Consider the following 12,740-nt stretch of genomic DNA (forward strand, 5'->3'; position numbering starts at 1 on the left):
TCCACCGGCGAGGAAGTGTGACATGAGCAGCCCCTGGAGGGCCTGCTGCGGTGAGGATGGCAGGAGCCCGACTGACAGCCACTGTGCACACTGCGTCAATGCCATCTGGACAACAAGTAACAATACAGACAGACGTGTGTTTATGAGAGATTCAGCCACCGTGCCCTCATTCTGCACAATGCCAGGGGCGCCTGGGGACAGCAGGCTTCCTGGGAGACCGCCCTCTTCTGGGGGTCCGCATTCCCCTCTGCGGCGGGAGAGCTGGGCGCCAGGTGGCAGCAGGGCACTGGACTGAGCAGACATACACAATGCTGGCCTGAGATCACCATGTGACCGGGCCTTCCGGTGGACACAACTGCCCTCTGGGGGGACAGAGGGCAAGGGGACCAGAAACAGGCCAACAGCCATCCTCCCAGCCTGCAGCCTGACGGCTGGCCGGTTTCCTCCGCTCGGGTCCCAGGCACGCAGCTCTGTTTGTGGCCCTGTACTGACAAGTGGCCTGCTAAGATATGTGCCCTTTGGAAAGTTTTTTTTTTTTAATTAGGTGGGGGTGCACCGTTCCTGGAAGTACTGCAATACCAGGTGCATACGTGGAGTGGACAGAGCAAGCTCCTATTCCATCTTCCTGCTCCAAGAATCCATTCAATATATTGTCCTCAGATAGAGAACGTATCAGATATTAAACTGTTAAGAACAGACACTACACTTGATCTTAGCCAAAAGGCTGAGAAGCGATGGAAAGGTTGTTTTTACAGAGAGAAAACAAAGTCTGGAGGCCCAAGAAAGGAGAGGGAGGGCAGAGGGCCTCCTGGTTACGGGGTCCCATGACGTGCCCGGGCGCCTCTCCATCACGCGGGTCAGCCCCTAGAGATCTGCCCGCGGCTGGCGAGAGAGAGCCAGAACGAAAATCACACTCTCCTGGAGAGGTGGCAAGACACCGGCCTCCTGATGGTCCCAGAGCCCGAGGGAACCTGGACATCAGAGTTTTTAAAGCTCAGACCCAGAGGGGAAGAAACAGAAGTAATTCTGCAAGGCTGGCCCGTGATTAGACAGGAAATCACGACGCCATCTTCCCTCCGGGCTGTTGGTCACATATGTGTTTAACCACAGGCCAGAGGTGAGGATGGGCTCCTGTCCTGTCCGCCTGTCAGCAGCTGTCCTGACCTCTGCGACAATGAGAAGCAGGCAGCTGGGGCTTTTCCAGAATCCTGGGCACGCCTACGGCCACCTCATGAGCGACTCATCCCAAATGTCCCACACACTCCTCCACCTTGCTAGTCAGCTGAGTCAGGTGAGCCGGAGGCTTTGAACTCAGAGCAGGAGGATTTCTAGACAGCGGTTCCGTCTGCTCAGAGATGAGCACCTTCCTGAGGATGAGCTCCATCACCCACACAGCAAAGCGGGGGTTCCCTGCAGCCTCACCTTGTCGCTGAGGCCCGTGGCACCCGAGAGGGCCATGACGGTCACCAGCACCTCCATGAGCTGTAAGCTGCACCCTCTGCAGTCTTCCTGGCACACAGAAGCCAACGTCTGCACACACAGCAGTAGGTGCTCCCCATAAAGGCGCTGTGAAGAGAGCAGGGAGCACCGTGAGCCAGCTCTGCCCCCACCCACACGCCCCCTGCCAACACCCCTTTCCCACCCCACAGCTCCCCAACATCCCCCCTGACCCTCTGCCCCCCTCTGCTCAGGTCCTGCCTCCCTCCACCCCAAGGCTGCCCTTCTCCCTTCCCCTACCCTGCCCCCCACAGCCCCCCAGGTCCAGCTTCCCCACCCCCACGCCAGGGCCCCCCTGCCGCCCCCCAGGTCCAGCTTCCCCACCCCCACGCCAGGGCCCCCCCAGCCCCCAGGTCCAGCCTCCTCCCCACCCCCACCCCAGGGCCCCCCCGCCCCCCCAAGGTCCAGCCTCCTCCCTACCCCTGCCCCAGGGCCCCCCTGCTCCCTTCCCCCTTGCTCCCCCCATCCTGCCCCCCGGCCCCAGGGCCCCCCTGTGCCGCACCCCAGTTCCCAGCTCCCTCTCCCTGCCCCAGGGCCCACACTGACAGGACACAGCACACTAGGGCCACAGATTGAAACACACGGACCACAGGAGTGCCTTCTTTCATGGAAAACTTTCATGGTGTTCTTTACCAGGGGAAACTGAACATGGCCCAAGAAAGAGATGCTTAGCAGTCTCTTGGTTACATTTAAAGACGTTCTTATGCATTAGCCACACATCCCGTAAAATTCACAAGGGAAACGACAGGGCATCTTGGAGCCACCTGCAAACACTCAGCCCTCCCAGCCCGCCCCCAAGGTAACAGAAAAGGTGGAGGAAGTGGACAGAACAGAAGCCCCAGAGCCCATGGCCACTGAGGCTGGGTGGGGGCATGTGGGGCTTCATCTGCTATGCCCTTTACTGCTATGTGTTTCTGAGTCTTTCTGTAATAGTAAGTTTAAAAAATAAAGAAATACAATTCTGTGGTTCAGGACACGCTTCCTGATGGATGGTGACAACAAGGGGGCAGCTCAGCCAGGTCTATCCAGCCGGCCGCTCACCTCCCGGACTGCAGCCTCATCAAACGTGGGGCAGGACCCCTTCCCACCCATGTCCGTGTCTGCTCCTCACATACATCCCTCCACGTGTGTGCCTCACGTGGGTTTCACAAAGGACAGAAAGGGTGGTGCTCACGAAGCAGTGGGCTGGCACTGAAGTTGTACACGCACGCGGTCTCACTAACAAGGGCCCGCGCACAGGCAGTTCTGGACTTCTGTGGCTCATGCACAAGTGACATAAATCGCAGGACTTCAAACAAAGAATTCATGCTGGATCACAGAGGAGTGTGGCCCACACACACCCGACTGCTCACGTGCAGCATGGGAGGTGGCCTCGAGCGATGGCGTCCAGCTCCCCTGGGGAAGCCAGGCCAGTGTTTAATTCACATTCTCACGTGTCCCATGGCCCGATTTCTTCTAGACCTGGACGGGCAGCCACCCAGTTTCTAAGGACGTGATTTCAGCTCATCTCTAGAACGGCCTATACTAAACGCTTATGGAGGAATCACTTTCAGTTAGGAAGGGATTCAGCTCCTGAGATGTGAGCCACTATTAGCGTGGGTGGGCTGTCGGGGCTGGCGGTCGTGGGGTGCGCCGGACCCAGAGCCAGCGAGGAGCCTCATGCTTTCACAGATGTCCCCTCCTGCGGGGAGTGCGGCACCGTCTCTGGGAAACCGCGTCTCAGCGTTCATGGAATTCTTCCCACTTAAGCAGAGAATGTTCCCTTCACCTGCACCCCAGAGGGAGACAAAGGCAGGGGGGAGGCGACAGGTTCCAAAGTGATGTCTTAGTTTCTGCTCCTGAAACCCAGTGTCATCTGAGGTTGTCAAAACTTTACGGGAGAAAGTGCTAGAGGCTGACATTTCTATGACGACTGTGCCCCTGCACTCCTGGTCTTTGCTCGTTAAGCAGGAATGAATAAATGAGCTATTCGTACGGTATCAAACTATTTCCTCAGCTCAGTTACCTGTCACAAAACAAACATTACAAAGGAAAGGATCCAATTCCCTCAGCTCAGTCCCAGGTGCAGCACTGGCCAGACACACCTGGGGAGGCACCTGCCTCGACCCCGCCCTGCAGCACAGGAGGCCCCGCAAGAAGCGGCCCAGCAGTGCCCTCGGGGCTCCTCTGTCTGGCTGACAGGGAGTTTCTACACCTCAGTGTGTTCTTGAAAGACGTCTGCAGCCGGTCCTCCCAGCTCCTGGGGAAGGACTGCAGGAAGCTCGTGCTGCTTCCCATGTCACCACGGCTGCACCAGACTCTCCTGCCCTGGGGAGAACAGGGCTGCGTCTGGTGCCTCTGCCTAAACCTGAGTGTTCGTCCCCTTTGCTAAACGTCTGAGTCTGTGAGGAAAGGGGCAGAATGCGCATCTTGGGTTTTCACTGTGGCTGGTTCCTCAGCCTGAGCCTGGAACACATCGGGGGAGACACTAGGTGTGATCATACTCTGTTTAAAACATCACTACAGGGATGCCTCAGTCGGTTGAGCGACCAACTCTTGATCTCAGCTCACTCAGGTCATGACCTCAGGGTCATGAGATCAAGCCCTGCGTTGGGCTCCGTGCTGGGCGCGGAGCCTACTTAAAAAAATAAAATAAAACGAAACAAAACGAATCATTACAGAAATTCTTCCTTAAAAAAACTGGAAGATGAGGAGCCAAAGGCATAATCTGAACTCTGTGGATTAAGGGATTAAGTTTTCCTGTAAATAATGCTAAGACATGAAAATTATATTTCCTTGCCTATAAAACTTGTAAGATCTGTATTTAAGCATGTTTGCAAAATTTCAAATTTAGCCTTTTAGGAAAAAGAAAGCTTCTGGCTCACAAATCTATGTAGAGGGATCAGAATCATTTCCAGGCCACACTGAGTAAAAATGCAGAATTCACATGGTTTGATGATGACGTTAAAAACGGGTTTGGGAAAAGGTGAGATCTGTTAAAAGCACAAAGAGCAGGCAGAACGGTTCACCGACACTCCCTCCTTGATACCTCAGCCCCACTTCCCACCTGCCGTGCTTTGAGCGGCCTTCACGGTGGGTTTGCAACCGTAATGGGACCACTTTGCCACCCAAAGCCAGAGAAGGACCAGATGAGTCGATGCAGCTGGCCGTGCCCGGAGACGTAGCTGGTCCCCCAGCCCCAGGTTAGTCATGGCCCAGCAGCGGCTGCGGGGCCTTGAGCCTGCACCACGGGGGACAGACAAGGGGCTGGCGCAGACCCCCGTTCCCTACAGAGGAGCGGGAGGGCCACACCCAGTGCTAAGGTTACAGGGTTTAAGCCTGTCACAGCCAAACAAAAACAAAGTCCTTATTTTTTCTCTCAATAGCAGACAATTATAAATTATTCCAAATGACGAAGTCTGGCTACCCAGACTGCTTCGAGGTAGAATAAAGTGAATACCTCGTAGCCATGTGTGGATTTCCATACCCACTTCCCAGCCAAGCTCAGCAAGCTCAGCAAGCTCAGCTTGCTTGTTCTGAGCACGTTATGACAATGCCGAGGGACACGAGCAAAGAACCAGCTTGTGGTGGTGACGGGCTGAGGGCTGACGGTGGTGGCAGGAAGGGTGCTGACCGCGTGAGCCCCAGCGCTGTGGCCCCACAGCCCGTCCCCGGCACGGACCTGCCCTATCCCATACTGTCCCGCACAGTGGCCAGTGGCCACGGGGTAGGCGGCCAGCGTGAGGCAGGACTTGCCCTTTCCATGTGTTTAGTTTCAACGTGAATGCCCACCAACTGGACAGAGCAGGAGGCACGCCGGTCTCCAGACAAGATGGTGTCAATGACGGTACTTTTGGGTGGAAACCTCCAATGGGCCTGTGGGGATCTACTAATAGTGATCAACAGGTATGTGTAGAAAGCCGTGGGCAGGGAGTGCCGCCCACCTCCCCTGCACGAAGGGTTAACCTCATGACGTGCTCCGCCTTCCACCCTTCCCACAGCTTACGTTTTCAGACCCCTGACAGATGTGGGGCCGGGCCAGCTCTACGGCGATGACCTTCAGGTGTGGCTGGAGGGCCTCCCGAGGGCAGCCTCGGATGACGGAAGCAAGGACCAGGAGGCCAGAGGGGGAGGGCGACTTCTTCAGCGTGGACAAGATCAGCTTCAGAAACACCTCTGGGCTGACGAACACCCCAACCAGCTCTGCAGATCTGGTGCACTGCGAGAGAAGGCAGGAGGCTGATGGGTTGCCCCAGCCCTGGAGGGCCCACCACACGGCCCTCGGCACTCCCGCATCTGCCTGCCGCGCTTGCAGCCCGGCGCGTAGCCCTGACTGAAGGTCCGCCCAGCGTGTGGGCAACAGGACGCCCCCACGGCCCGCAGAGCTTCCTCAGGGAGCTGGTTCCCAGGAGGGCCAAGTCCTAACAGGGCCTCACGCCCCTCATCTGCTGCCAATGACCTAAGCTTGTTACGAGCAAACGGCCACACGCTGGCATCTCCACACAGTGGGCACCACTCGGCAGTCAGAACAGTGGGCCTCGGGCATTAGCCAATCTCTAAAGGACACTCACTGCGTGATTCCAGTTACACAACGTTCCCAAATAACATAATATGGGGACGCTCCCCAGTGTGCCAGGCCACTGTCATGGGCCCCACGACGCATCCTCTGGGCAGGTGTGAGCATGCCATGCACATCCAAAGTGAGGTCCACGTGGCCCAGTGCTCAGCGAAGGCGTCCAGTGGCCAAGCTCCGGGGGCGGACGGGACAGGGGAAGCAAACCTGAGGCTCACCTGCTTCTATCCACGCAGGCGGTGGCACTAACCACCGGCCGGTTGGTGGGCGGCAGCGAGAACTGGCAAGGAGACGCCTGCTGTCACACTGAGGCCGGGAGCCCCTGCCTGGCTTTCCCTGCAGAGCCCGTGGGCGCGCGAGGGCCGCGCCGTCAGAGCCAGGGAGGTGCCCTGCCTGCCCCAGCGAGGCTCACGGGGACAGTCTGTCAGAAGCGCGCTGGCGCCCTGCCCCAACCCACCTGCTCGAGCTGAGAGAGGAGGCGTGAGGAGCGGGGGCTCGGTCCCCTGAAGGGTCACCTTTACATGCCGCCCTCTGCGGGTACAGAGGACAGATCTGGGGGCGGGGGCCGAGGGGGGGCAGCGGATGCCAAGACCCAAGGGGCTCTCAGGGCGATGTGAACGTTACCTCAGCTGTGAAGGCAGTTCCACGGCTGCTCACACTTAATGCGAACCTGCAGACCCACGAGCGGACACGGGTGACCTCTACGACCCCGTAAGCTACAGCGCAACCAACGTGACCAGGAAAAGGCAACTCACGCTGCGGACCACGGCCGGGTCATCGTCGGCGCAGGCACGGTGCAGTGCCCTGAGGACAGTGTCCAGGTGCTGCGTGCTGTGGTCTTCGGCGTGCAACAGCAGCACCAGCAGCAGCTGCGCGGCCTTCAGCCTGGTCCCCACCACCCAGTCGGTGAGGTCGTGACACACGGCGGGAAGGATCTTGGACAGGTTTCTGAAGACGAGCTCCCGGCAGCCCAACACGGGGCGAGTCTCTGGAGGCAGAGAGAAGAAGCTGGAAATTCACAAGTTAAACCTCCACGGATCCTGGGGAAGTGGATTCATCACGTGTCCCTCGTTTAAGGGACACCGTGAGGCCAGAAATGAAGCCACAATGTCCTCATTTAGCTTAAAATTTGTGTCAGAGACTGATGTGTGACACACAATAAAATACACCAAGTGTGCCTAATTTGATTTAAGTTTTGACACACAGACACACCTCAAACCAACACTCTAATCAGAACGCAGATGCACCCATCACCCCAAAGCTTCCTGTGACCCTGCAGCAACCCCAGGACTCCCTGCCTGCCCAGACAGACACACTCTGCTTCCCGTCACTACGGACGGACCGTCTCCGGGCAGAACCGAGAGGCTCACACCCGAGTTTGCCCAGCTGCCTCCCCCGCACAGTGATCCCGGGGCCATCCGCGTGGTGCTGTGCCTTCACCCTCTGCCTGTCTGTCACCTGCTGATGGACCTCAGGCTGCTTCCCGGGCTGGGCTGTTGCCAAAAAATCTGTGACGAGCACCGCACGCAAGCCTGTGTGGGCATGGCTACTCCTGAGGGTTAGTGCCCGAGGCTGCGTCCACTAGGTTCCACAGGAGGCAGCATTTGATTGAAGAAACTGCCAAGCGGTTTTCCAAAGTGGATGCCCTGTTTCCTGTCTTCACCACCTGGGCAGGGGCTCAGCTCCTCCATGTCCTCAACTGTGCCTGGGTGGCCCGTCCTCAGTGAAAGCCACTGAGAAGCTGTGTGGTGCTTATCTGGCTTCACACTCACTCCCTGATGTGCTCATTTATATCTCTGCTGGTGAGGTGCCCTAAAAAACCTTTCTGCCCACTAAGAAAGTGGATTGTTTTTGAAATTTATTTATTTTTAGTGATCAGTGTTGAAAGACCATCCTTTCTCCACTGAACTGTCATGGAGCCTGTCCAAGAGCAGCTGTCCACAGATGTGGGCATCTGCTTCTGAATGTTTGACCTCCCTCCCACTGTCTTCTGGACGCCAGCCCCACATGGACTGGAGTCCTGTGCTCTCGCTCCACGGGTTACTCTGAAAAAGGAGTGTTAGCCTTTCATCTTTGCTCTTCATTGTCAAAGTGGTGGCGGCCCTAGGTCCTCTGCATTTCCAGGTGATTTTAGAATGTTTGTCAATTTCTACAAAAAAAGGTTTGATCTACAAAAATCAAAACTCAGTTCTCAAACTATTCCAAAAATAGAAACGGAAAGAAAACTTTCGTGAGACAAGCATTACCCTGATCCCAAAACCAGAGAAAGACTCAAAAAAAGAGAACTACAGGCCAGTATGCCTGATGAAACTGGATGCAAAAATCTTCAACAAATACTAGCAAACCGAATCCAACAATATATTAAAAACACTCATGGGGGTGCCTGGGTGGCTCAGTTGGTTGATGGGACGACTCCTGATTTTGACTCAAGTCATGATCTCAGGGTCATGAGTTTGAGCCCCGCATTGGCCTCTGCCCTAGACATGGAGCCTGCTGAAGATTCTCTCCTTCTCCCTCTGCTCCTCCGTTACCACCCCCCATCCTCCTATTCTAAAAAAACAAAACAAACACAAACACAAACAAACAAAAAACAACAAAAACACAAAACCTCATTGACCATGGACAAATGGGATTTACTCCTGGGCCGCAAGCATGGTTCAGTATTTGCAAATCAATCAACATGATACATCACACCAACAAGTGAAAAGACAAGAACCATATGATCCTCTCAATAGATGCAGAAAAAGCGTCTGACAAAGTACAACATCCATTCATGGGAAAAACCCTCAACAAAGTAGGGTTAGAGGGAACATACCGCAACATAATAAAGGCCATACATGAAAAAACCACAGCTAACATCGTACTCAATGGGGAAAAACGGAGAGCTTTTCCTCTAAGGTCAGGAACAAGACAAGGAGGTCCACTCTCCCCACTGTTCTTCAACACAGTACCAGAAGTCCTAGCCTCAAATGAAAGGCATCCAAATTGTAAGGAAGAGGTGAAACTTTCACGATTCCCAGATGACATGATACTCTATGTAGAAAACTCGGAAGACTCCCCCCAGAAAACAACTGATACACCAATTCAGTAAACTCACAGAATACAAAATCGAGGTACAGAAACCTGTTGCATTTCTGTCCACTGATAATGAAACAGCAGAAGAGAAATGAAGAAAGCAATCCCATTTACAATCTCATCAAAAATAATAAAAATACCTAAGAATAAACCTAACCAAAGACGTGAAAGACCCATACTCTGAAAACTAGAAAGCACAGATGAAAGAAATTGAAGAGGACAAAGAAATGGAAAGCTATTCCATGCTCGTGGATTGGAAGAACGAATATTGTTAAAATGTCTATGCTTCCCAAAGTAAAATACACGTTTAATGCAATCCCTATCAAAATACCAAGAACGTTTTTCACAGAGCTAGAACAAACAATCCTAAAATGTGTATGGAACCACAGAAGACCCCGAATAGCCAAAGCAACTTTGAGAAAGAAAAACAAAGCTGGAAGCATCTCAATTCTACAGTTTGAGTTATATCACAAAGCCGTAGTCATCAAAAACTCTATAGTACTGGCACAAAAATAGACACATAGATGAACAGAAAAGCCAGAAATGAACCCACAACTCTATGGTCAATTCAGCTTTGACAAAACAGGAAAGAAGAGCCAATGGGGAAAGGACAGTCTCTTCAACAAATGGTGTTGGGAGAACTGGACAGCAACATTAAGAAGAATGAAACTGGACCAGTTTATTACACCATCCACAAAAATACGCTGAAAATGGATGAAAGACCTAAACGTGAGACCTGAAACCATAAAAATCCTAGAGGAAAACACAGGCAGTAATGTCTGACAATGGCTGCAGCAACATGTTTCTAGATCTGTCTCCTGAGGCGAGGGAAACAAAAGCAAAAATAGACTACTGGGACTACATCAAAATAGAAAGCTGCTGCTTCTTCTTTTTTTTCTTAAGATTTTATTTATTTGACAGAGAGAGAGAGAGCACAAGCAGGGGCAGCAGCAGGAGGAGGGAGAGGGAGAAGCAGGCTCCCCGCCGAGCAGGGAGCCCAATGTCGGGCTTGATCCCACGACCCTGGGATCATGACCTGAGCCGAAGGCAGACACTTAACCACCTGAGCCACCTGGGTGCCCCAAAATAGAAAGCTTCTGCATGGCCAAGAAATCAATGAACAAAACTAGAAGGCAACCTACTGAATGGGAGAAGATATTTTCAAATCACATTTCTGATAAAGGGTTAGTATCCAAAATACATAAAGAACTGATACAACTGAACACCCAAGAAGTAAATAATCCAATAAGAAAATGGACAGAGGAGATGAACAGACATTTCTCCAAAGAAGACAACCAGATGGCCAACAGATACATGAAAAGATGCTCAACATCACTCATCATCAGGGAAACGCAAATCAGAACCATGATGAGGTACCACCTCACATCTGTCAGAATGGCTAAAATCAACAACACAAGCAACAGTGGCTATCAGTGAGGATACGGAGAAAAAGGAACCCCCGTGCACTGTTGCTGGGAACGCAAACTGCGAACAGTATGGAGGTTCCTCAAAAATTAAAAATAGAAATACCCTACAATCCAGCAATTGCACTACTAGGTATTTACCAAGAAACCCCACAAAAATACTAATTCAAAGGGAGACGTGCACCCCTATGTTTATAGCAGCATTATCTACAATGGCCAAACTATGGACGCAGCCCAAGCGTCCACTGACTGATGAATGGACAAAGAAGGTGCAATGTATACACACACACTTGCACACACACACTAGAATATTATTCAGCCATACTCTTAACTCTAGAGAACAAAGTGACGGTGACCAGAAGGGAGGTGGGAGATGGGATGGGTGACTGCCTCCGACGGGGATTAAGGAGTGCATTTGATGATGAGCACTGGGTGACGCAGGCAAGTGTGGAGTCACTCTATTATACACTGAATCTAAAAGAACGCTGTATGTTAACTCACCGGAATTAAAATAAAAACTTAGTAAGAAGTTCTTAATTAAAAGACTCTAAAGATGATGAAATCATGACAGGTCAGAGTTTAGAGGGTGTTTTAGTAAGCACCAGTTTTACCATGAGACCCCATTTTCATTTTTTTCCCTGTTACTTTTCTATTTTTATGCTATGTTAGAAAATTAGTTCCAATGATTCTATGTTGGCTGTTTACATGCGCTTGTTAACGAACAAGCAAACGATACTATGCTCCTGATGGCGTATCCACCGTGGTAAGTCTGTTGGACGAGGGTACGTGAAACAGGGCGGCTGGTGGCACAAGCCTGGGGACATGAGGGCCTACGCGGTAACTGCAAAGAAACACGGGGCCTCACTACGTGTGTGTTCTAAAGCCCACTGTTCTGTGTTACGTAATGGAGTGGAAATGACAATATTCTGAAGCCACATCTGGCTTGCCGTCTGTTTCTGGGAATCAAGTGGCAGTGGGATGCAGCCATGCCTGCTCAGTTACTGTTGTCCAGGGCCGTGGGGACGTCACCCCAGCAGGCAAAACCGCTGTGACACACACATGGGGCCCTACATCGGACACACCAACCGTACGGTCCTTTACAGGAAAAGTTGGCCCCCCACCCCGTTCTAGATGCCAGAGTTGCACTTGCCAGCACGGTAGCTGCTAGCCACACATGGCTGAAGTTCATCAAGCTTAAATAAATCACAATTTAGTTTCTCGGTCCCACGAAGTGCTCAGTAGTACTGTCCCGACGGCAAACAGAACGTTCCCGTCACCGTTCTCGTTCAGCACTCACCAAAAGAATACTCGAGAATCCAGGGTGTGATTTTAAGTAGCTAAGAGAACAGAGCTTTATAATCTATGGACTCTCGTTACAATTAACACTATGATGAACATCTTCGTACTACATCTGTTTGCATATTTCTGATAACTTGAACAAATCCTACAAACGGTCAGAGGCCATGCTCAGTGTTCTGACATGCAGGAAGCCCGTCCCATCTACCTACGTCTACCTCCACGTATTTATTTGCCCACAAGGAGGGTATGAACTCAGCACTACTTAAGAGAGATATTTTTCTGTTTTTCTTTCCAAAAAAGTAATGCAAAACCAAAGTTAAAAAACAACCAACCAACCAAATAGTTCCAAAGAGAATAAAGAGCTAAGCTGCCCAGGGATCCCACCCGCCCACAGTGACTGCGCCCCCCAGGTGGATACACCACTCCTACGGCTGCTGCGTCCAGACACAAGGGCACATGCCTCTGGGCCTGGCTGTTCCCATCACTCTCCCCACATCACATGTGGCTCAGCTCTGGTGATGGCAGGTCTTCGTGGTGCATGGGGTGCTCGCCAGGCCCAGGGACACAGGCAGCTTCTGCACTGTCAACAGCTATGACCCTTGCACACACGAGCCATAGCAGCAATTCCTAATCCTGGGAGAGCTTTAGGTGGCCAAGCACAGAGACTTGTACCCCGAGGCAGACCTCGGGCGAGCCATGGCCTGTGGCCAGGGTGGCCCCAGACCCGGCCCTATCCTCAGCAGCTCCTACATTCAAGATGCTCAACCCAGACGTGACGCAAAACCACCACCCCTCCAGCAGCCTGCTGTCAGGGTGCCCTTCTTCCTGGGCAGTGGGACTCACCGGCACCTGCACCCTGAGGGTGCAGTGGCTCCAAGGCCCATCACTGTAGG

General features: G+C 52.8%; 1 protein-coding gene and 1 non-coding gene across 3 annotated transcripts in view; both read right to left on the reverse strand.

Moving 5' to 3' along the window:
• The window catches only part of DNAAF5 (dynein axonemal assembly factor 5), a 47,633-nt gene that overhangs the window by 16,954 nt on the left and 17,939 nt on the right, over positions 1-12,740 (reverse strand). For both annotated transcript variants that reach the window (XM_028091900.2, XM_088016773.1), the window contains exons 5-7: positions 6,805-7,037; positions 5,483-5,695; positions 1,423-1,566 (exon numbers count right to left, since the gene is read on the reverse strand). In XM_028091900.2, the coding sequence (XP_027947701.2) occupies positions 1,423-1,566; positions 5,483-5,695; positions 6,805-7,037 (590 nt within the window). The remainder of the gene's footprint in view (positions 1-1,422; positions 1,567-5,482; positions 5,696-6,804; positions 7,038-12,740) is intronic.
• Positions 546-736, reverse strand: LOC114199966 (U2 spliceosomal RNA). Its single transcript, XR_003607374.1, has one exon. It is a non-coding gene; the product is annotated as a U2 spliceosomal RNA (small nuclear RNA).

Source organism: Eumetopias jubatus, unplaced genomic scaffold (genome assembly GCF_037043125.1).
Source record: "Eumetopias jubatus isolate StellerSeaLion01/CBP00866 unplaced genomic scaffold, mEumJub1_p1.0 scaffold_12, whole genome shotgun sequence".
NCBI lineage: Eukaryota > Metazoa > Chordata > Mammalia > Carnivora > Otariidae > Eumetopias > Eumetopias jubatus.